We start from the raw sequence: 25,415 nt of genomic DNA on the forward strand, positions 1-25,415 counted from the left end.
GACAACTATAAACCACTCAGAAAATGGCTTCTGAGAGCAGGAAAGAGATAAAAGGGTCAATAAATTTGAGGAAACAAAAGCAGGGACACCGAGAGCCCAAATATGGTGTAGTCTGTATTGGTATCGGGAGAAAGTGTAGAGTAAATAGAGTAATACTCACAAACCAGGGTTACCCCTTAGGCAACCACTGTTAAGGCAGGTGGGGAGTACAAGTCTGTCCCCACTCAGGATTAAGAAGTCGCTCTCTGTGGATGGGAAGAAATGTGAAGAATTTCCACCCTTCCACCAAGGGTGGATGAATACAATAACAGAGTAAACAGAGACACCAAAAGGATAAAAAAAAATATAAAATTCTTAAAACATTGAAGTGGCGGGAGGTGGGCCCTTTTCCACTCCAAAGGATGACAATAGGAATGTGTTAAGGTATAACACAAGATTTATTTATACACTCCACATTAGTTGCAATGCGTTTCACGGCGTGACCCAGCTTCATCAGGCAGTGTGACAGGAGTATAAAGAGTATAAAGCTAAATGCTTCCAAGTCTATGCTGAGCGCCTCTGTGGTCAATAGTTCATAGATTTTAGCACTGGCATACTTCAATGAATGTGTCACAATTAAACAGTAAAAACTTAAAAAGTAGATTTAAATATAAATTAAAACTGTAGAATATCTTAAAAAGTCATTTTTAGAAGGAGGATAGATGCAGTTATGAATGAAGGTAATGAATCACACAGAGTATTTTCTTTTGTACTTCTTTAGGTCAGTGCAGATAGAATTTGTGAAATATTTATGTAAGGTTTTTGTACCATTGTAGGCCCTGTACTTCATCATATGCAAGAACCATGAGGTGCAGCCTAACTTCAATTTTTTAAGAATTTTAGTGATACAAAGCATTGATTTTACCATGCATATAACGTGTACACCATAAACTGATTTCTGACTGATATCTACTTTTTAAGGGTGGATTTTTGAAACAAAGGATTCCAAAGATGAAGAAATGGAATGGAAAGGTTTGATTGCCTGGGCTCTGGAGAGACTACAGCTGACACAGATACAAATGTATGGGGTATATTTTTATCTAAATTAATTTATCTATGTGTTTAGGTTGAACTAGGACGAGTTTAATCTAGCAGTTATTTTACAATGTGAGAATTAAATCCAAACAAGGCCGGTGCTACCATAGAGACAAGGGGGCCATTGCCATAGGGCCCCAAAGTTCTGCTGCCCCCCCCCCCCCCCCGGTCTCCTTTTAACTTGTTCAACATAGCAAGTCAACTATCCCAGAGTACTGCACCATACATTCTCTCCTTCTTCATCCATGCTCATTGTCTCTTCTCCATGAACTGTCACACTTCACTACGCAATAACATGTGCTGGGTCACTGATAAGAGGTGATCCTGCAAGGATGAAAATAAGAGTTCATGGACTGGAGCAACGCTATGCTGACAAAAACAGTGCAGGGGCCCCAGGGAATAGAGTAAAGTTGAGGGGGGAAACCTGGGAGGGGGGTGAAAGTCGACTCAAGGGCCAGCTGGGCAAATATGGTGTGGAAGTGGGGAAGGGGTCAGGGGGCCCCCAGGTTAATTTTGCCCCATTGTGACTTGAACCATCTCTGAATCCAAACTATATAATAGTATGGTTGGTGTTGTTTGTACATTTTGGGTATTAGTTTTAACATTGGAGATACACTTCAAGTTCAAAAGTGAATTCGCATGTGGGAAAAGGAATGCAATTTTTGATAACTGTGAACCCTGCTAAAGGATTAGTCAGTTTCAGAAACTCTGTGCCAAGATCATGCAGTAAATGTCATTGGTCTCAGTGCTTTTAATCTCAGTGTAAGGTGATCTCAAAGCAGGTTTGTTTTTCTGTTTGTTTTTTGCACCAATGATGTGCAGCAGTGGTTTGGTCACCCAGAGCTAATGTCAATACTGTTTCAGTACAATAAGATGGTCAAGAGGATTATAGCAGAGGGACAGAGGATCAGGTACAGAAGGTGCCATTGACAGCACAAGTAATAATGATGAATGGCCGCTATATTGATTAGGGTTAGGTGAGCATTAGCCCTGTCAGTGGCTGGACGGTGTACTGGTTAAGGGCTCTGCCTCTGACATGGGAGACCTGGGTTCGAATCTCGGCTCTGCCTGTTCAGTAAGCCAGTAATTCAGTAAGGAGTTCATTGGGCAAGACTCCTTAACACTGCTACTGCCTACTGAGTGCGCTCTAGTGGCTGCCTCGCAAGCGCTTTGAGTCCGACAGGAGAAAGGCGCTATACAAATACTGCCATTATTATTAATGTAAATTAGGAGGGCTAGGGCATGTGATATGGGTAAATGAGTTATATTAGTTAAAAATAAAAGGTTAAAGTTAGACATCAGGAGGAAGGCTCTTGTTGGACGAAGGTTGAAGTTAGAAAGCGGTTTTATCAGAAAGGTTTTTCCAAATAGGGAGGTTATTGTTAAAGAGAACCTGTACTGAGTAAAATTATTTAAAATAAACACTCGAGGTAACTTCAAATGAACATTACATAATTACCTTGCCATCACTTCCTCTCAGAAGCTCACCATTTTCTTCTGACAATAATCCCTTCCAGTTCTGACAATATTTTGTCAGAACTGAAATATATCAGTTGCTGTCAGTTATATATCAGTTGCTGTCAGTTACAGCTGAGAGGAGAACTGATGTGTCCATGTTTCCCTATGGCTCAAGTGAGCTATTTGACAGTTTAACAGTGTGCTGACCAGAAAGCTGTTATGGGGTAATGGCTATTTTCAAAATGGAGGACGGAGAATTCCCTTGATCACAGTGGACAAACAGGACGCAGGAGAGGAGAAAGATTGATGAGTAGACTACACAGGAGGTAAGTATGATGTGTGTATGTTTATTTAGACTTTTATTTTCAGTTCAGGTTTTCTTTAAGCATGGGGTTGGGGCGAGACTTTTTTAAGTTAACAATTGAGGGAAGGTGGGGCATAAATATGAAGCATTACACTATTCAAACCACCATAGGGTTGAAACACTGCACCATCATCCAAACTACCAAATACAACAACTGAAGCCACTGTGAAAAGTCCTGCTAAACTGAAAACAGTATAGGAGTGCCCAGAATGGTGTCTATATTTGGTAGTTGTGGTCAACATTTCTATATCTTAGTATTAAAAGTCTGGTGCCTCATTCAGCAATGTTTTCCCTTCTGGAGTACAGAAATTAAGTTTTCAAAGTACGGTGTGATGCCTGAATTCCTCTTTTTTTTTACAGAAACAAGGAGTTATCAGATTTAAGTGAAAAGGGCTTTTGCAAGCCAGTTATTCTCAGGCACTATAACAGCACCAAAAAAGATCCAATACTGAAGCATAAAAAGTCTAATAAGTCTCTCACATTTGCACTGGAGAATGGTAAACCACGCATACCAGAAATCAAGAGAGAAAATCCATCTCTACGAAAACTCCATTATGCTCTGATTGATGGCTCCTCAATGGTTTAGTATCCTTTAACAAAGAAACCAGCAATTCCTGAACTATGCACATCACTTAAAGTGAACCAGAGACGAAGCACCCTCATGTATTTTACCATAGAAATCAGTGGGAACATTAGAGAAAACATTTACCCTGCTCTCTGTTTCATCATCACTGCTAAAAGTGTCTGTTATCTAGCTGAGATAAGAATCCAGGACTGAGCATTGAGTCTGGCTTTGCTATAATGACTCAGCTATAATGATTCCTGAGCAGAGCCAGCAGGGGGCAGGCTTGGACTTGAAAAGACACCAAAGAACACAGTCTCAGCTATAATCATTCTGTAGCAAATCCAGACCGACTGCTCAGTCGGGATTCTTATCAGAGGTGATAACAGGCAAATTAAACAGAGAACAATGAAACAAAGAGCAGATTAGGTGTTTACTGTCATGTTCCCACTGATTTATAAGGTAAAATACATGTGGGTGCTTCATCTCTGGTTCTCTTTAATGGGTTGGATTAAAAACTTGTTTTGTACTATTAACACCTATTTTAATGATTTTTCTGCTTTCACGTTACCTCCAGATTCACATAGAAATGAATAGGTTGAGCAAAGCTTTCAGATAATGAGGCATAAATCGACACATTTACACATATAGCACATAAATTAGCATTCTTTTCTCTACCAAATGATTCACCTAATTTTTACATCACTGCTAAATTGTGGCTTAGGGATTGAGTTAAGACTTGCATGCAGAGGGCGTTCAGAAACTTCACACAGCAGAGCTGCGCTTTTATTTCATGTAATGTAAATTTCCCTACAGGCGGGATATACATGCTTCAATAAAAGAACAGCAGTGTGGGTCATCCCTCTTAAAGCAGACCTAAACTCTTGCTCAATTAGCAGTAATTGGCCCCAATGAGAGAGCCATGGTCCCGCCCTTGAGACCAGTGGGTCCTATTAAACAGCGAATAGGGAGCAGGGAATAGCTGTGATTGGCGGTCTGGGGCAGTGCCCTCCGCCTAATTGGTGGATTGCTCTCGAAGACTACTACCTTCAGCTACAGACTGGCCTGGGTGGATGGGTGAGTTAAAGGGAACCAGAGATGAACGTTTCACACAAAATAAACATATCAGTCGATAGCTTGTAAAGAATAAATGCTCTACCTGATCATTTCGCCGCTCTGGTGTGCCTTTTTTAGTGTTTTTTTATCCATTATTGCTCCAGGAAAAATCAAATATGGCCGCCGGCTCATATCCCTTCTGCTTCCGGGTTATAAGTTGTTCTGGATGTGCTGTCTAGGCTATATGAGACTATGCTACTATCTAGGCTATATGAGAAAGGCTGCTGCAGCCTTTCATCTGTGTGCTTTCATTTTGTTATGATGTGCAGCTGCCTGTAGGAAGTGTCTCTCATAGGAATGAAACTGCAGTCATCATCATTATCTATGCAGAGTGCACACAGAGCACACAGATCATATTGCAGCCACACTTGTCTGTTTCAGAGCTTCTCTCTCAGCAGCAGCAGCCCCTCCCATGTCATCACAGCTCTCAGTATGCAAAGCAGGAAATCTGAGCCAGGAGGTGGCAGGCTTGGGCTTGAAAAGACTCCACAGAAGAGTGACTCATCTATAATGATTCCAGGTCAAACCTAGACTGAGCCAGTCGGGGATTCTTATCACAGCTGATAATAGACTAATTAAGCAGATAAGAATGAAACTAAAAGCAGGGTAGGTGTTTACTGTCATGTTACCACTGATAACTGTAATAAAATACATGAGGGTGTTTCGTCTCTGGTTCTCTTTAAGGGATGCAGTCGTTGAGCTTCCATGATTAGTGGGACAGGAAGGGGGCCCTTCCTAATTCTGCTATTTGCAGTACAGAAAGGTGCAGCGGTATAGCGACAGATTGTCACCTGTTCCAGCCAGGTTTCCTGCTACGTTGTCTGCCTTCATCCTCCGCTACGGCTGCAGGGCTCTCCACTTTCTGGTCACTCCACGTTGCATGATTATACGTGACTTGAAGAGTACTGAAGTCAAGTCAGAGAGCCATGCGGCAGAAGATAAAGGCAGACATCATTGCAAGAAACCTGGCTGGAACAGGTGACAATCTGTTGCTATATCGTTGCAGCTTCTCTGTTGCCTATATTACATCCTCTCCCGATGAGAGAATGGCAATCGGCCAGCAGGCAGCAGACAGCCATCCTGTGTCCTCCACACTCAGCGGTACAGAGCACTGCTGTGCAGACTATTATGTGTGTATATATGCGCACATGATGTGTACACATGATGCCCTTTCACATTTCTGACTGCCCCCTCACATGTGCCTGTCTAGAACTGGCCCTGAGTTATACTGTATATGTCACAGTGAACAATATGTACCATTTCTGAAAAACCTACTCAAACAGAAAAAAGTGTATAACAACCTAATGAGAGAAAAAACCTAATCAGAAAAAAAAAAAAACAGAATCACTGAGACGGATAAAGGAACAAAATTATTACAATTACAAATGAGGTGGAAGCCAATTCATTTGGTGTGCAATGGACAAGGTGATTAATGACACCTGATTGCATTTACATGTATTTTTTAGGAGAGGCGCCAAAAGTATAAGATTAGATTAAATGAGCTTAAAAAACAATTTAAATGGCAAAATTGAAGGAGGAAGTGGTGGTCTTACCTCCCTCAAGCAGACACGACAATGACTGCAATTCAGACAGTCAAACACATTTATTAGGAACTCCAAAAAGAACTGCAACGCGTTTCGCAGGTTCAACCCCGCTTCATCAGGCAATATAGGGAGGAGTATCATACAACCTGCACAAGGATGCAAGTTAAGCGCCTCTGTGACTAATAAATGTGTTTGACTGTCTGAATCGCAGTCGTTGTCGTGTCTGCTTGAGGGAGGTAAGACCATCACTTCCTCCTTCAATTTTGCCATTTAAATTGGTTTTTAAGGTCATTTAATCTAATCTTATACTTTTGGCGCCTCTGTTCATTGTATACAATTTTGAGTCCACCCTTGGTGGATGGTTGCTGCCCTTTCTTCCTGTCTACAGAGAGCGACTTCTTAATCCTGAGTGGGGTCAGGACAATCTCCCCACCTGCCTTTACAGTGGTTGCCTTCTGGTGACCCTGACTCGTGAGTATCTAGCAATACAAACTTATTACCACCGTGTCCAGGACGAATTACACTATTGGGGCTCTTGGTGTTCCCTGTTTTTATCTTTTAGGAGAGGACGATCGTTCCTCTCAATTATTTTTTTTATTTCTTTTCAACAGATTTTTGTATATTTTTCATGAGGTTGTTGTAAGTTGTGGTAAATACAGCTTGACAAATGATTTTTTTATGTGTTTTTCATTTCAAGCTGTAAAGCAATAAAATGTAAATATTTTGACTGGGATGATTGTTTTCTGTACTCGCTGTATATCTATTTTTTAAATGAAAATGGAGGTTTCCTTTAACTTACTGCTCATCTACCCATCGGGACAAGTGGCTGTGTGCCAAAGCTATTCAGGCCTGTCGTGTGGAGGGTTTTATACCAACATCTTCGCTCCAGAGCAGAATATTCTAGGCTCGTTTACCCCTTTTGGACATGGCAGCATCTGTTTTCCTGACAGGTTGGTGCTCATATACTTTGTACTGATAGGCTGAATTCACAGTGGTCAGTTGCATAACGTACGTGTTATAATGAGTGTGAGCTGCAGTGGAGGCTGGACATAGACTTTAAAGAGAACCCGAGGTGGGAATTTATTATGCTAGTGGGGCACAGAGGCTGGTTGTGCACACTAACACCAGCCTCTGTTGCCCCAAGGTGTGCCTCAAAGATCCCCCTGCATGCCGCTATACCCCCGCAGTGCTGGCGACACGCAGCGTGTCGCCAGCACAACGTTTATCTAAGCGCTGTCTGTCAGCGCCGCTCCCCCGCCTCCTCCGTATCGGCGCTACCCGCCGCGTCACTTCCCTCCAATCAGCGGGAGGGAAGGGACACAGGCGGATAGCGCCGATAAGGAGGAGGCGGGGGAGCGGCGCTGACAGACAGTGCTTAGGTAAAAATTGTCGCCAGCACTGTGGGTGTATAGCGGCGCGCAGGGGGGTCTTTGAGGCACACCATGGGGCAACAGAGGCTGGTGTTAGTGTGCACAACCAGCCTCTGTGCCCCACTAGCATAATAAATTCCCACCTCGGGTTCTCTTTAATGCAAAGCCTGGATGCAGTGAGTTAGAATAACACAACCAGTTACAATGCAGTACTGTGAGCAGCCCCATAGAATAGTATGGGCAGTAAGTTGACATGCAGAATTTTTCTGCAACCCAAATGAGCACTGTGAACTAGCTCATAACCTAATTTTACAGCAATTATTGTAGAAGGCACACAAACAGAACAACCTGAGGTGCATCTATGGTGACATACTGGACCTTATTTCTAGAAAATGGAGGAAAGCACATACAGAAGTGTTGTCCTCATCAGCAAGCCCAAGCATATTCTTGTTTTCTGGTTCCACATAAAAAGAACTGATAAATTGCTGACTGGTTGCTATGGGGTGAACTCCTCTCTTTCAAGTATACAGTTTTTATAACACTGACTAATTACATATGACTTTATGAGGGGTGCTGCTGAGTCTGGTTTTTACCACTTCTTTATTTCTAGAAATACGGCATCTATAGCAGAAGAAAATAGCTACTTTAATTTCATTTGGTTTCGGTGTCATCTTTGCTGGTTAAAGGATGCCTGAAGTGCAGGCCCGGATTTACCTCACTGGAGCCTATAGGCACAGATGTCCTGGCAGTGGCACCTTATGCTGGGAATACACGGCTCGATTTTGAGCCATTTAGATGGCTCAATTGATAATTTCCGACATGTCCGATCTCCCGCCCGATCGATTCCGTGCTCGATTTTGCATAGGGAACAATGGGAAAAGATAAGAAAGATAGGAAAAAGGAATGGAAGATAAGAAAATCGCCCGCATAATCGAAATCAAGCGGCAAAATCGACCCGTGTATTCCCAGCATTAGACTTCACCCTCCATGAAACTACAAACCCCCACCAAACTGCACCGCAAGTGTCCTGGCTGGCCCAGCTGTCACGTCTCCCTCACTTCCCTTGCCCTTCATAGGTAGCTACAGGTGCCCTTAGTATTAGGTAAGCTAGAGGAGTGCGCGCAGACTCCCGCGGACATACTGCGGCTGCGTCGACCTTGCCAACCCCTTTACAGAATGAATTAAGGGCTAAGGAAATAAATATGTCAGCCTCCAGATCCCTCTCACGTCAGGTTGGCTAGAATGTTTCAGTTGAAATACCACAATAACTGTCTGTCTCACTCACCAATATACGTCAACCTTAACTGTTTGTATAACCACAGACAGGAGCAACTGCATAAATAAGTTCAGGAATTGCTATCAAAAAAGTAGCTGTCGCTCAGGATTTAGACAAGTTATAAACCTTTATTGTATAGCACTTAACACAAACCCACCCTAAAAACAATTAAAATACTGCGGAGCGCTCCATCACACCACAAAGTCAGCACAACCACATACACTCTCCATGCACTCTGGTACCGGTACCTTCCCTTTAAAATGTTCCCAGGGTGCGGAGATAAAGTGGTTGCTGAGTTGGTATGTTATGCCGTCTACTAGGCTTCACGCTACATGCAGTTCCCCAGCAGGGCTTCAGACTATCTCTCTCGGGTAACAGTCTCTTACCACCCGGTGACCAGGCGCATCTTTAATGATTCCTTGGTCCAGTCGTCAGCGCTGGTTTGCCTGTCTGCTCAACCCTCTACTTGCGTGTGTCTCAACCCAGTAAGAATGAACGCTCATGGGGAGAGGAGGGGAGGCACAGGGTCTTCTTGCTGTAGCACGGCCGGCCGGCTGGTTGGAGCGCTCAGACGCATGAGATGGCCACGCCCATCGACGCGTTGCGCCCGCCCCTTGCGAGCTTCGTCAGGATGTATGACGCGGCGGGCGAGTCAGTGTTTTATGCGTCATTACGGACGCAGTTACTGGGCGTTCCTGCTGACGTCACCTGTAACTTCTGTCACAGTGTTCAACTATGGAATCTTCCCTTTTGGATGCCGCTATAGCGCACGCAATCCCGTGACAACCTTCAAGTGATCCACAATCAGGTATCTATTATCCACTTAGAGGCGACATCGCATAGATCTTTTTCAGCAGATGAACACATAGTTGTCCCATGTGAACAGGGCTTTTATATATGTATCGAGTACTAACAACTATAGAAAAGGGGCATAATTCAGTTCCTGGTTTAGACCAGTGGGTGTCAGGGAGTCCAGCAAATAAATCCATTTCGCCTCCTGCTGCAGCAACCACTTTTCTTTATCTCCACCTCTTCTATTATTTTGGATTTTATAGATCCCTTTGAAACAGAAACCATTTTTTATCCCCCCATGCACTTCACAAAAATGCTCAGCAACAGTACTACGATACTCCCCATTGGGCTTCTTTCCACAGTTTATATTGCTCACATGCTCTGAAATCCTCTTTTTTAGTTTTCTTGTTGTCATGCCGACATACAGCATGGGACACGGACACTGTATTGTATATACTGTCCATTCTGAATTGCAGTTGATAAACGAATGTATCTTCCATTCCTTCTCTTTATTAGGTGCCTGGAACGTTTTTGCTACATCAACATATTCACACATTGAGCATGCCCCACACTTATACATTCCCTTCGTACTAAATTCTACCAACCAATTTGATTGTGGTAATAGATCGGAATGTACCAATCGGTCCCGCAGACTGGGTGCACGTCGGGCCACCAAAGGTGGTCTCTCACCGACAATGGACCCGAATACCGGATCGATCTGCAGCACCGACCAATGTCGGGTCAATATGTCACGTATACGCGACCAATTTGAGTTATATGCAGAAATGAAGCTGGGACAAGATGTATTTCCCTTTGTAGCCTGCTCAAGACTTCTATCTTGTTTTTTCAGCAATTCAGAACGTGGGGTCTGAATAGCCCTCTCAGCACCAGAGCACAATGCCTCATGTCCATACCCACGATCCCTGAACCGATCGTACATCTCTGCGGCCTCACGTTGGAAGTCTACCTCACTAGAACAGTTCCTTCTGATGCGGAGGAACTGGCCTCTAGGGATTCCCCTAATGAGGTGTGGAGGATGATGGCTGGTGGCGTGGAGGAGGGTGTTCCCCGCGGTAGGTTTGCGGTATGTTGTAGTCCGCAAAGCACCGCCATCCTTAACAACACTCAGATCCAAAAAGGATATACTGGTTGGACTGTAGGTGTAGGTAAGATGTATATTCCGCTCATTTACATTGAGCCGGTCGAGGAATCTTTCCAACTCCTCCTCACTCCCCCTCCACACCACCAGCACATCATCAATAAAACGGAGCCACACTTTAACATGAACGTCAAAATCAGGTAACGTATAAACGTCTTTTCGTTCCCACAGGCCTAAATGCAAACAGGCATAGGCAGGTGCGCACGACGCCCCCATCGACGTACCGCGCACCTGCCTATAGTGGGTATCTTTGAACAGGAAGCAATTGTGCTCCAGTACATACCTCATGGCCTGTACCACAAAGTCATTATGGACTGGTGTATCAGGATAGGCATCAGACAGGAAAAACCTCAGGGCCTCCAACCCCACTTCGTGTGGGATAGATGTATATAAGCTCTCGACATCTATCCCCACGAGTAAATCGCCAGGGTCCACCGATAAATCGTTGATCAATCGCAAAACATCTCTCGAGTCCTGTACATAGGACGGGAGGGATGCGACCAGCCTCTTAATCTTCTGGTCAATCCAGATGGCCAAACTCTCAGTGGGACCATCGATGGCGCTGACTATTGGTCTCCCGGGGGGCCTATTTAAGCTCTTGTGGATCTTCGGGATCAGATAGAACACAGGGATCCTGTACGTGCCCACCCTCAGATAACTTTCCTCTTTTTCATCTAACACACCTTCTTCTACTGCGTCATCGACCCATTGATTAACGCCATAAGCGATTCTCTCATAGGGGGCGCTTCGGAGTGATTGATATGTATTTGTATCCCTAAGTTGCCTTTCGGCTTCCTCGAGATAAAGATCCCTAGACCACAGGACCACATTTCCCCCCTTGTCACTTGGGCGTATAATCACTTCCTTTGCTTGCCTTAGATCATCAAGTGCCTTTCTTTCTCCCTTAGTGAGATTATCTCTAGTCTGTCTAGTCCATGACAGCTTTCTAAAATCACGGGTGACCAAATCGAGAAATATACCTAGTGATGGAAAGGTATGTATTGAGGGCATATAGTTAGATTTGGCACGACATGCCACATGCTCAATTAGTCCCATTTCATTGATTCCTTCCTGATTATAGCCCATGCCCCCCTCTAGGTTCTGATCCCTAAGGGTTTCCAATGTCCTAAGCGCTTCAAGGTCCCCTAGCCTCCATAGGGGCTCCTCATTACTGTTTTGGCACTCTCTCTCCTGTTCATTCTGACTGCCATAGGTTGCTTTTAAACAGAGTTTTCGAACAAACATTTGTAAATCCTTCTGAACCAGGAATTCATCACCCCCCTGTACTGGTGAAAAGGATAATCCCTTACCAAGGAGGGAAATGTGGTCCGGGCCCAGAGGAAAGTCAGACAGATTAATCACGTTTTGTGCCTTTTCATGTGATCGGCTTTTCTCAGGTTCGGGGGTAACTTCCCCCTCCCCCGCATAATTAAGCCTACACATATTGTCACCTATTTGTACTTGCCCTGCCGTGGCGGCTGGACACGCAATATAGGTTTTGAAGGCTGCACTTTCCTCTTGTTTCTGCCTCGCCTGTTTCCTTTTCCTTGCTTCTTTTTTATTTGGTCTCCGCTGCCTCCGTCGCTTTCGTCTAAAAAAGCAACGGATTTGCCCGAGATCGATGACTCAGGAGAATCTGGCTGCCCCCCAATTCCTCCCTGATCTTTCGGAGTTCTGGGTCTACTCCCCGATCTAGATCGTGGCTTTCCGGGTAAATATAGGAAATACTCCCCCTCCTTCCACTCCGCTAGGTCTTTTAGATACTTTGTTTGTTTATCCTTCTTAATTTTCTTCTGTGTTCTCTCCACTTCCCCTTTCAATAAATCATTGAGTTTTGAGAACACCGGATTCTCCTTGTGTGGATCCAGTGCCTCAATACTTGTATCCACAGCTTCTCTAATCTCTGTCAGTTGTATCTTTTCCTCCTCTATGATTAAGCCTAGTACCACAAATCCGTGTGCGATACTTGCGGCCTTCCACTTAGGGAGGAATCGATCATTACGCAGGTGTTCAGCGGGAATGATCTTTTCTCGTATTCCCCAGGGTAAAACCCGTGCCTCCCTATATGACTCTAAGGTCGATATGTTCCATTTGCGTCTGAGGTGTTTGAGGGTCAATTTCCTATGCTGTCGACATAACTGCTTTATTTCCTGATCAGCATTAACTGTAGTGGAGTCAATGTCGTTTAACTTAAATGTGGATTCAATATCAAGATTGATGTCATCTGTGATTGCGTAGGCCATAGCACAATAAGGTCAATCTGAAGCCAATTGCTCAATAAACAAGGGAGGAGAGACACCACCAAAACCTCTGAAATACCACAATAACTGTCTGTCTCACTCACCAATATACGTCAACCTTAACTGTTTGTATAACCACAGACAGGAGCAACTGCATAAATAAGTTCAGGAATTGCTATCAAAAAAGTAGCTGTCGCTCAGGATTTAGACAAGTTATAAACCTTTATTGTATAGCACTTAACACAAACCCACCCTAAAAACAATTAAAATACTGCGGAGCGCTCCATCACACCACAAAGTCAGCACAACCACATACACTCTCCATGCACTCTGGTACCGGTACCTTCCCTTTAAAATGTTCCCAGGGTGCGGAGATAAAGTGGTTGCTGAGTTGGTATGTTATGCCGTCTACTAGGCTTCACGCTACATGCAGTTCCCCAGCAGGGCTTCAGACTATCTCTCTCGGGTAACAGTCTCTTACCACCCGGTGACCAGGCGCATCTTTAATGATTCCTTGGTCCAGTCGTCAGCGCTGGTTTGCCTGTCTGCTCAACCCTCTACTTGCGTGTGTCTCAACCCAGTAAGAATGAACGCTCATGGGGAGAGGAGGGGAGGCACAGGGTCTTCTTGCTGTAGCACGGCCGGCCGGCTGGTTGGAGCGCTCAGACGCATGAGATGGCCACGCCCATCGACGCGTTGCGCCCGCCCCTTGCGAGCTTCGTCAGGATGTATGACGCGGCGGGCGAGTCAGTGTTTTATGCGTCATTACGGACGCAGTTACTGGGCGTTCCTGCTGACGTCACCTGTAACTTCTGTCACAGTGTTCAACTATGGAATCTTCCCTTTTGGATGCCGCTATAGCGCACGCAATCCCGTGACAACCTTCAAGTGATCCACAATCAGGTATCTATTATCCACTTAGAGGCGACATCGCATAGATCTTTTTCAGCAGATGAACACATAGTTGTCCCATGTGAACAGGGCTTTTATATATGTATCGAGTACTAACAACTATAGAAAAGGGGCATAATTCAGTTCCTGGTTTAGACCAGTGGGTGTCAGGGAGTCCAGCAAATAAATCCATTTCGCCTCCTGCTGCAGCAACCACTTTTCTTTATCTCCACCTCTTCTATTATTTTGGATTTTATAGATCCCTTTGAAACAGAAACCATTTTTTATCCCCCCATGCACTTCACAAAAATGCTCAGCAACAGTACTACGATACTCCCCATTGGGCTTCTTTCCACAGTTTATATTGCTCACATGCTCTGAAATCCTCTTTTTTAGTTTTCTTGTTGTCATGCCGACATACAGCATGGGACACGGACACTGTATTGTATATACTGTCCATTCTGAATTGCAGTTGATAAACGAATGTATCTTCCATTCCTTCTCTTTATTAGGTGCCTGGAACGTTTTTGCTACATCAACATATTCACACATTGAGCATGCCCCACACTTATACATTCCCTTCGTACTAAATTCTACCAACCAATTTGATTGTGGTAATAGATCGGAATGTACCAATCGGTCCCGCAGACTGGGTGCACGTCGGGCCACCAAAGGTGGTCTCTCACCGACAATGGACCCGAATACCGGATCGATCTGCAGCACCGACCAATGTCGGGTCAATATGTCACGTATACGCGACCAATTTGAGTTATATGCAGAAATGAAGCTGGGACAAGATGTATTTCCCTTTGTAGCCTGCTCAAGACTTCTATCTTGTTTTTTCAGCAATTCAGAACGTGGGGTCTGAATAGCCCTCTCAGCACCAGAGCACAATGCCTCATGTCCATACCCACGATCCCTGAACCGATCGTACATCTCTGCGGCCTCACGTTGGAAGTCTACCTCACTAGAACAGTTCCTTCTGATGCGGAGGAACTGGCCTCTAGGGATTCCCCTAATGAGGTGTGGAGGATGATGGCTGGTGGCGTGGAGGAGGGTGTTCCCCGCGGTAGGTTTGCGGTATGTTGTAGTCCGCAAAGCACCGCCATCCTTAACAACACTCAGATCCAAAAAGGATATACTGGTTGGACTGTAGGTGTAGGTAAGATGTATATTCCGCTCATTTACATTGAGCCGGTCGAGGAATCTTTCCAACTCCTCCTCACTCCCCCTCCACACCACCAGCACATCATCAATAAAACGGAGCCACACTTTAACATGAACGTCAAAATCAGGTAACGTATAAACGTCTTTTCGTTCCCACAGGCCTAAATGCAAACAGGCATAGGCAGGTGCGCACGACGCCCCCATCGACGTACCGCGCACCTGCCTATAGTGGGTATCTTTGAACAGGAAGCAATTGTGCTCCAGTACATACCTCATGGCCTGTACCACAAAGTCATTATGGACTGGTGTATCAGGATAGGCATCAGACAGGAAAAACCTCAGGGCCTCCAACCCCACTTCGTGTGGGATAGATGTATATAAGCTCTCGACATCTATCCCCACGAGTAAATCGCCAGGGTCCACCGATAAATCGTTGATCAATCGCAAAACATCTCTCGAGTCCTGTACATAGGACGGGAGGGATGCGACCAGCCTCTTAATCTTCTGGTCAATCCAGATGGCCAAACTCTCAGTGGGACCATCGATGGCGCTGACTATTGGTCTCCCGGGGGGCCTATTTAAGCTCTTGTGGATCTTCGGGATCAGATAGAACACAGGGATCCTGTACGTGCCCACCCTCAGATAACTTTCCTCTTTTTCATCTAACACACCTTCTTCTACTGCGTCATCGACCCATTGATTAACGCCATAAGCGATTCTCTCATAGGGGGCGCTTCGGAGTGATTGATATGTATTTGTATCCCTAAGTTGCCTTTCGGCTTCCTCGAGATAAAGATCCCTAGACCACAGGACCACATTTCCCCCCTTGTCACTTGGGCGTATAATCACTTCCTTTGCTTGCCTTAGATCATCAAGTGCCTTTCTTTCTCCCTTAGTGAGATTATCTCTAGTCTGTCTAGTCCATGACAGCTTTCTAAAATCACGGGTGACCAAATCGAGAAATATACCTAGTGATGGAAAGGTATGTATTGAGGGCATATAGTTAGATTTGGCACGACATGCCACATGCTCAATTAGTCCCATTTCATTGATTCCTTCCTGATTATAGCCCATGCCCCCCTCTAGGTTCTGATCCCTAAGGGTTTCCAATGTCCTAAGCGCTTCAAGGTCCCCTAGCCTCCATAGGGGCTCCTCATTACTGTTTTGGCACTCTCTCTCCTGTTCATTCTGACTGCCATAGGTTGCTTTTAAACAGAGTTTTCGAACAAACATTTGTAAATCCTTCTGAACCAGGAATTCATCACCCCCCTGTACTGGTGAAAAGGATAATCCCTTACCAAGGAGGGAAATGTGGTCCGGGCCCAGAGGAAAGTCAGACAGATTAATCACGTTTTGTGCCTTTTCATGTGATCGGCTTTTCTCAGGTTCGGGGGTAACTTCCCCCTCCCCCGCATAATTAAGCCTACACATATTGTCACCTATTTGTACTTGCCCTGCCGTGGCGGCTGGACACGCAATATAGGTTTTGAAGGCTGCACTTTCCTCTTGTTTCTGCCTCGCCTGTTTCCTTTTCCTTGCTTCTTTTTTATTTGGTCTCCGCTGCCTCCGTCGCTTTCGTCTAAAAAAGCAACGGATTTGCCCGAGATCGATGACTCAGGAGAATCTGGCTGCCCCCCAATTCCTCCCTGATCTTTCGGAGTTCTGGGTCTACTCCCCGATCTAGATCGTGGCTTTCCGGGTAAATATAGGAAATACTCCCCCTCCTTCCACTCCGCTAGGTCTTTTAGATACTTTGTTTGTTTATCCTTCTTAATTTTCTTCTGTGTTCTCTCCACTTCCCCTTTCAATAAATCATTGAGTTTTGAGAACACCGGATTCTCCTTGTGTGGATCCAGTGCCTCAATACTTGTATCCACAGCTTCTCTAATCTCTGTCAGTTGTATCTTTTCCTCCTCTATGATTAAGCCTAGTACCACAAATCCGTGTGCGATACTTGCGGCCTTCCACTTAGGGAGGAATCGATCATTACGCAGGTGTTCAGCGGGAATGATCTTTTCTCGTATTCCCCAGGGTAAAACCCGTGCCTCCCTATATGACTCTAAGGTCGATATGTTCCATTTGCGTCTGAGGTGTTTGAGGGTCAATTTCCTATGCTGTCGACATAACTGCTTTATTTCCTGATCAGCATTAACTGTAGTGGAGTCAATGTCGTTTAACTTAAATGTGGATTCAATATCAAGATTGATGTCATCTGTGATTGCGTAGGCCATAGCACAATAAGGTCAATCTGAAGCCAATTGCTCAATAAACAAGGGAGGAGAGACACCACCAAAACCTCTGAAATACCACAATAACTGTCTGTCTCACTCACCAATATACGTCAACCTTAACTGTTTGTATAACCACAGACAGGAGCAACTGCATAAATAAGTTCAGGAATTGCTATCAAAAAAGTAGCTGTCGCTCAGGATTTAGACAAGTTATAAACCTTTATTGTATAGCACTTAACACAAACCCACCCTAAAAACAATTAAAATACTGCGGAGCGCTCCATCACACCACAAAGTCAGCACAACCACATACACTCTCCATGCACTCTGGTACCGGTACCTTCCCTTTAAAATGTTCCCAGGGTGCGGAGATAAAGTGGTTGCTGAGTTGGTATGTTATGCCGTCTACTAGGCTTCACGCTACATGCAGTTCCCCAGCAGGGCTTCAGACTATCTCTCTCGGGTAACAGTCTCTTACCACCCGGTGACCAGGCGCATCTTTAATGATTCCTTGGTCCAGTCGTCAGCGCTGGTTTGCCTGTCTGCTCAACCCTCTACTTGCGTGTGTCTCAACCCAGTAAGAATGAACGCTCATGGGGAGAGGAGGGGAGGCACAGGGTCTTCTTGCTGTAGCACGGCCGGCCGGCTGGTTGGAGCGCTCAGACGCATGAGATGGCCACGCCCATCGACGCGTTGCGCCCGCCCCTTGCGAGCTTCGTCAGGATGTATGACGCGGCGGGCGAGTCAGTGTTTTATGCGTCATTACGGACGCAGTTACTGGGCGTTCCTGCTGACGTCACCTGTAACTTCTGTCACAGTGTTCAACTATGGAATCTTCCCTTTTGGATGCCGCTATAGCGCACGCAATCCCGTGACAACCTTCAAGTGATCCACAATCAGGTATCTATTATCCACTTAGAGGCGACATCGCATAGATCTTTTTCAGCAGATGAACACATAGTTGTCCCATGTGAACAGGGCTTTTATATATGTATCGAGTACTAACAACTATAGAAAAGGGGCATAATTCAGTTCCTGGTTTAGACCAGTGGGTGTCAGGGAGTCCAGCAAATAAATCCATTTCGCCTCCTGCTGCAGCAACCACTTTTCTTTATCTCCACCTCTTCTATTATTTTGGATTTTATAGATCCCTTTGAAACAGAAACCATTTTTTATCCCCCCATGCACTTCACAAAAATGCTCAGCAACAGTACTACGATACTCCCCATTGGGCTTCTTTCCACAGTTTATATTGCTCACATGCTCTGAAATCCTCTTTTTTAGTTTTCTTGTTGTCATGCCGACATACAGCATGGGACACGGACACTGTATTGTATATACTGTCCATTCTGAATTGCAGTTGATAAACGAATGTATCTTCCATTCCTTCTCTTTATTAGGTGCCTGGAACGTTTTTGCTACATCAACATATTCACACATTGAGCATGCCCCACACTTATACATTCCCTTCGTACTAAATTCTACCAACCAATTTGATTGTGGTAATAGATCGGAATGTACCAATCGGTCCCGCAGACTGGGTGCACGTCGGGCCACCAAAGGTGGTCTCTCACCGACAATGGACCCGAATACCGGATCGATCTGCAGCACCGACCAATGTCGGGTCAATATGTCACGTATACGCGACCAATTTGAGTTATATGCAGAAATGAAGCTGGGACAAGATGTATTTCCCTTTGTAGCCTGCTCAAGACTTCTATCTTGTTTTTTCAGCAATTCAGAACGTGGGGTCTGAATAGCCCTCTCAGCACCAGAGCACAATGCCTCATGTCCATACCCACGATCCCTGAACCGATCGTACATCTCTGCGGCCTCACGTTGGAAGTCTACCTCACTAGAACAGTTCCTTCTGATGCGGAGGAACTGGCCTCTAGGGATTCCCCTAATGAGGTGTGGAGGATGATGGCTGGTGGCGTGGAGGAGGGTGTTCCCCGCGGTAGGTTTGCGGTATGTTGTAGTCCGCAAAGCACCGCCATCCTTAACAACACTCAGATCCAAAAAGGATATACTGGTTGGACTGTAGGTGTAGGTAAGATGTATATTCCGCTCATTTACATTGAGCCGGTCGAGGAATCTTTCCAACTCCTCCTCACTCCCCCTCCACACCACCAGCACATCATCAATAAAACGGAGCCACACTTTAACATGAACGTCAAAATCAGGTAACGTATAAACGTCTTTTCGTTCCCACAGGCCTAAATGCAAACAGGCATAGGCAGGTGCGCACGACGCCCCCATCGACGTACCGCGCACCTGCCTATAGTGGGTATCTTTGAACAGGAAGCAATTGTGCTCCAGTACATACCTCATGGCCTGTACCACAAAGTCATTATGGACTGGTGTATCAGGATAGGCATCAGACAGGAAAAACCTCAGGGCCTCCAACCCCACTTCGTGTGGGATAGATGTATATAAGCTCTCGACATCTATCCCCACGAGTAAATCGCCAGGGTCCACCGATAAATCGTTGATCAATCGCAAAACATCTCTCGAGTCCTGTACATAGGACAGGAGGGATGCGACCAGCCTCTTAATCTTCTGGTCAATCCAGATGGCCAAACTCTCAGTGGGACCATCGATGGCGCTGACTATTGGTCTCCCGGGGGGCCTATTTAAGCTCTTGTGGATCTTCGGGATCAGATAGAACACAGGGATCCTGTACGTGCCCACCCTCAGATAACTTTCCTCTTTTTCATCTAACACACCTTCTTCTACTGCGTCATCGACCCATTGATTAACGCCATAAGCGATTCTCTCATAGGGGGCGCTTCGGAGTGATTGATATGTATTTGTATCCCTAAGTTGCCTTTCGGCTTCCTCGAGATAAAGATCCCTAGACCACAGGACCACATTTCCCCCCTTGTCACTTGGGCGTATAATCACTTCCTTTGCTTGCCTTAGATCATCAAGTGCCTTTCTTTCTCCCTTAGTGAGATTATCTCTAGTCTGTCTAGTCCATGACAGCTTTCTAAAATCACGGGTGACCAAATCGAGAAATATACCTAGTGATGGAAAGGTATGTATTGAGGGCATATAGTTAGATTTGGCACGACATGCCACATGCTCAATTAGTCCCATTTCATTGATTCCTTCCTGATTATAGCCCATGCCCCCCTCTAGGTTCTGATCCCTAAGGGTTTCCAATGTCCTAAGCGCTTCAAGGTCCCCTAGCCTCCATAGGGGCTCCTCATTACTGTTTTGGCACTCTCTCTCCTGTTCATTCTGACTGCCATAGGTTGCTTTTAAACAGAGTTTTCGAACAAACATTTGTAAATCCTTCTGAACCAGGAATTCATCACCCCCCTGTACTGGTGAAAAGGATAATCCCTTACCAAGGAGGGAAATGTGGTCCGGGCCCAGAGGAAAGTCAGACAGATTAATCACGTTTTGTGCCTTTTCATGTGATCGGCTTTTCTCAGGTTCGGGGGTAACTTCCCCCTCCCCCGCATAATTAAGCCTACACATATTGTCACCTATTTGTACTTGCCCTGCCGTGGCGGCTGGACACGCAATATAGGTTTTGAAGGCTGCACTTTCCTCTTGTTTCTGCCTCGCCTGTTTCCTTTTCCTTGCTTCTTTTTTATTTGGTCTCCGCTGCCTCCGTCGCTTTCGTCTAAAAAAGCAACGGATTTGCCCGAGATCGATGACTCAGGAGAATCTGGCTGCCCCCCAATTCCTCCCTGATCTTTCGGAGTTCTGGGTCTACTCCCCGATCTAGATCGTGGCTTTCCGGGTAAATATAGGAAATACTCCCCCTCCTTCCACTCCGCTAGGTCTTTTAGATACTTTGTTTGTTTATCCTTCTTAATTTTCTTCTGTGTTCTCTCCACTTCCCCTTTCAATAAATCATTGAGTTTTGAGAACACCGGATTCTCCTTGTGTGGATCCAGTGCCTCAATACTTGTATCCACAGCTTCTCTAATCTCTGTCAGTTGTATATTTCCTCCTCTATGATTAAGCCTAGTACCACAAATCCGTGTGCGATACTTGCGGCCTTCCACTTAGGGAGGAATCGATCATTACGCAGGTGTTCAGCGGGAATGATCTTTTCTCGTATTCCCCAGGGTAAAACCCGTGCCTCCCTATATGACTCTAAGGTCGATATGTTCCATTTGCGTCTGAGGTGTTTGAGGGTCAATTTCCTATGCTGTCGACATAACTGCTTTATTTCCTGATCAGCATTAACTGTAGTGGAGTCAATGTCGTTTAACTTAAATGTGGATTCAATATCAAGATTGATGTCATCTGTGATTGCGTAGGCCATAGCACAATAAGGTCAATCTGAAGCCAATTGCTCAATAAACAAGGGAGGAGAGACACCACCAAAACCTCTGAAATACCACAATAACTGTCTGTCTCACTCACCAATATACGTCAACCTTAACTGTTTGTATAACCACAGACAGGAGCAACTGCATAAATAAGTTCAGGAATTGCTATCAAAAAAGTAGCTGTCGCTCAGGATTTAGACAAGTTATAAACCTTTATTGTATAGCACTTAACACAAACCCACCCTAAAAACAATTAAAATACTGCGGAGCGCTCCATCACACCACAAAGTCAGCACAACCACATACACTCTCCATGCACTCTGGTACCGGTACCTTCCCTTTAAAATGTTCCCAGGGTGCGGAGATAAAGTGGTTGCTGAGTTGGTATGTTATGCCGTCTACTAGGCTTCACGCTACATGCAGTTCCCCAGCAGGGCTTCAGACTATCTCTCTCGGGTAACAGTCTCTTACCACCCGGTGACCAGGCGCATCTTTAATGATTCCTTGGTCCAGTCGTCAGCGCTGGTTTGCCTGTCTGCTCAACCCTCTACTTGCGTGTGTCTCAACCCAGTAAGAATGAACGCTCATGGGGAGAGGAGGGGAGGCACAGGGTCTTCTTGCTGTAGCACGGCCGGCCGGCTGGTTGGAGCGCTCAGACGCATGAGATGGCCACGCCCATCGACGCGTTGCGCCCGCCCCTTGCGAGCTTCGTCAGGATGTATGACGCGGCGGGCGAGTCAGTGTTTTATGCGTCATTACGGACGCAGTTACTGGGCGTTCCTGCTGACGTCACCTGTAACTTCTGTCACAGTGTTCAACTATGGAATCTTCCCTTTTGGATGCCGCTATAGCGCACGCAATCCCGTGACAACCTTCAAGTGATCCACAATCAGGTATCTATTATCCACTTAGAGGCGACATCGCATAGATCTTTTTCAGCAGATGAACACATAGTTGTCCCATGTGAACAGGGCTTTTATATATGTATCGAGTACTAACAACTATAGAAAAGGGGCATAATTCAGTTCCTGGTTTAGACCAGTGGGTGTCAGGGAGTCCAGCAAATAAATCCATTTCGCCTCCTGCTGCAGCAACCACTTTTCTTTATCTCCACCTCTTCTATTATTTTGGATTTTATAGATCCCTTTGAAACAGAAACCATTTTTTATCCCCCCATGCACTTCACAAAAATGCTCAGCAACAGTACTACGATACTCCCCATTGGGCTTCTTTCCACAGTTTATATTGCTCACATGCTCTGAAATCCTCTTTTTTAGTTTTCTTGTTGTCATGCCGACATACAGCATGGGACACGGACACTGTATTGTATATACTGTCCATTCTGAATTGCAGTTGATAAACGAATGTATCTTCCATTCCTTCTCTTTATTAGGTGCCTGGAACGTTTTTGCTACATCAACATATTCACACATTGAGCATGCCCCACACTTATACATTCCCTTCGTACTAAATTCTACCAACCAATTTGATTGTGGTAATAGATCGGAATGTACCAATCGGTCCCGCAGACTGGGTGCACGTCGGGCCACCAAAGGTGGTCTCTCACCGACAATGGACCCGAATACCGGATCGATCTGCAGCACCGACCAATGTCGGGTCAATATGTCACGTATACGCGACCAATTTGAGTTATATGCAGAAATGAAGCTGGGACAAGATGTATTTCCCTTTGTAGCCTGCTCAAGACTTCTATCTTGTTTTTTCAGCAATTCAGAACGTGGGGTCTGAATAGCCCTCTCAGCACCAGAGCACAATGCCTCATGTCCATACCCACGATCCCTGAACCGATCGTACATCTCTGCGGCCTCACGTTGGAAGTCTACCTCACTAGAACAGTTCCTCCTGATGCGGAGGAACTGGCCTCTAGGGATTCCCCTAATGAGGTGTGGAGGATGATGGCTGGTGGCGTGGAGGAGGGTGTTCCCCGCGGTAGGTTTGCGCTATGTTGTAGTCCGCAAAGCACCGCCATCCTTAACAACACTCAGATCCAAAAAGGATATACTGGTTGGACTGTAGGTGTAGGTAAGATGTATATTCCGCTCATTTACATTGAGCCGGTCGAGGAATCTTTCCAACTCCTCCTCACTCCCCCTCCACACCACCAGCACATCATCAATAAAACGGAGCCACACTTTAACATGAACGTCAAAATCAGGTAACGTATAAACGTCTTTTCGTTCCCACAGGCCTAAATGCAAACAGGCATAGGCAGGTGCGCACGACGCCCCCATCGACGTACCGCTCACCTGCCTATAGTGGGTATCTTTGAACAGGAAGCAATTGTGCTCCAGTACATACCTCATGGCCTGTACCACAAAGTCATTATGGACTGGTGTATCAGGATAGGCATCAGACAGGAAAAACCTCAGGGCCTCCAACCCCACTTCGTGTGGGATAGATGTATATAAGCTCTCGACATCTATCCCCACGAGTAAATCGCCAGGGTCCACCGATAAATCGTTGATCAATCGCAAAACATCTCTCGAGTCCTGTACATAGGACGGGAGGGATGCGACCAGCCTCTTAATCTTCTGGTCAATCCAGATGGCCAAACTCTCAGTGGGACCATCGATGGCGCTGACTATTGGTCTCCCGGGGGGCCTATTTAAGCTCTTGTGGATCTTCGGGATCAGATAGAACACAGGGATCCTGTACGTGCCCACCCTCAGATAACTTTCCTCTTTTTCATCTAACACACCTTCTTCTACTGCGTCATCGACCCATTGATTAACGCCATAAGCGATTCTCTCATAGGGGGCGCTTCGGAGTGATTGATATGTATTTGTATCCCTAAGTTGCCTTTCGGCTTCCTCGAGATAAAGATCCCTAGACCACAGGACCACATTTCCCCCCTTGTCACTTGGGTGTATAATCACTTCCTTTGCTTGCCTTAGATCATCAAGTGCCTTTCTTTCTCCCTTAGTGAGATTATCTCTAGTCTGTCTAGTCCATGACAGCTTTCTAAAATCACGGGTGACCAAATCGAGAAATATACCTAGTGATGGAAAGGTATGTATTGAGGGCATATAGTTAGATTTGGCACGACATGCCACATGCTCAATTAGTCCCATTTCATTGATTCCTTCCTGATTATAGCCCATGCCCCCCTCTAGGTTCTGATCCCTAAGGGTTTCCAATGTCCTAAGCGCTTCAAGGTCCCCTAGCCTCCATAGGGGCTCCTCATTACTGTTTTGGCACTCTCTCTCCTGTTCATTCTGACTGCCATAGGTTGCTTTTAAACAGAGTTTTCGAACAAACATTTGTAAATCCTTCTGAACCAGGAATTCATCACCCCCCTGTACTGGTGAAAAGGATAATCCCTTACCAAGGAGGGAAATGTGGTCCGGGCCCAGAGGAAAGTCAGACAGATTAATCACGTTTTGTGCCTTTTCATGTGATCGGCTTTTCTCAGGTTCGGGGGTAACTTCCCCCTCCCCCGCATAATTAAGCCTACACATATTGTCACCTATTTGTACTTGCCCTGCCGTGGCGGCTGGACACGCAATATAGGTTTTGAAGGCTGCACTTTCCTCTTGTTTCTGCCTCGCCTGTTTCCTTTTCCTTGCTTCTTTTTTATTTGGTCTCCGCTGCCTCCGTCGCTTTCGTCTAAAAAAGCAACGGATTTGCCCGAGATCGATGACTCAGGAGAATCTGGCTGCCCCCCAATTCCTCCCTGATCTTTCGGAGTTCTGGGTCTACTCCCCGATCTAGATCGTGGCTTTCCGGGTAAATATAGGAAATACTCCCCCTCCTTCCACTCCGCTAGGTCTTTTAGATACTTTGTTTGTTTATCCTTCTTAATTTTCTTCTGTGTTCTCTCCACTTCCCCTTTCAATAAATCATTGAGTTTTGAGAACA

The 25,415-nt window shown here is 45.5% G+C and overlaps 1 protein-coding gene across 4 annotated transcripts in view; it reads left to right on the plus strand.

The window, feature by feature from the left end:
• The window catches only part of LOC137563817 (uncharacterized protein C3orf20-like), a 96,876-nt gene that overhangs the window by 28,053 nt on the left and 43,408 nt on the right, over positions 1 to 25,415 (plus strand). For all 4 annotated transcript variants that reach the window (XM_068276789.1, XM_068276790.1, XM_068276788.1 and 1 more), the window contains exons 6-8: positions 961 to 1,060; positions 3,257 to 3,481; positions 6,925 to 7,068. In XM_068276789.1, coding sequence (XP_068132890.1) covers positions 961 to 1,060; positions 3,257 to 3,481; positions 6,925 to 7,068 — 469 coding nt within the window. The remainder of the gene's footprint in view (positions 1 to 960; positions 1,061 to 3,256; positions 3,482 to 6,924; positions 7,069 to 25,415) is intronic.

Source organism: Hyperolius riggenbachi, chromosome 3 (genome assembly GCF_040937935.1).
Source record: "Hyperolius riggenbachi isolate aHypRig1 chromosome 3, aHypRig1.pri, whole genome shotgun sequence".
Lineage (NCBI taxonomy): Eukaryota > Metazoa > Chordata > Amphibia > Anura > Hyperoliidae > Hyperolius > Hyperolius riggenbachi.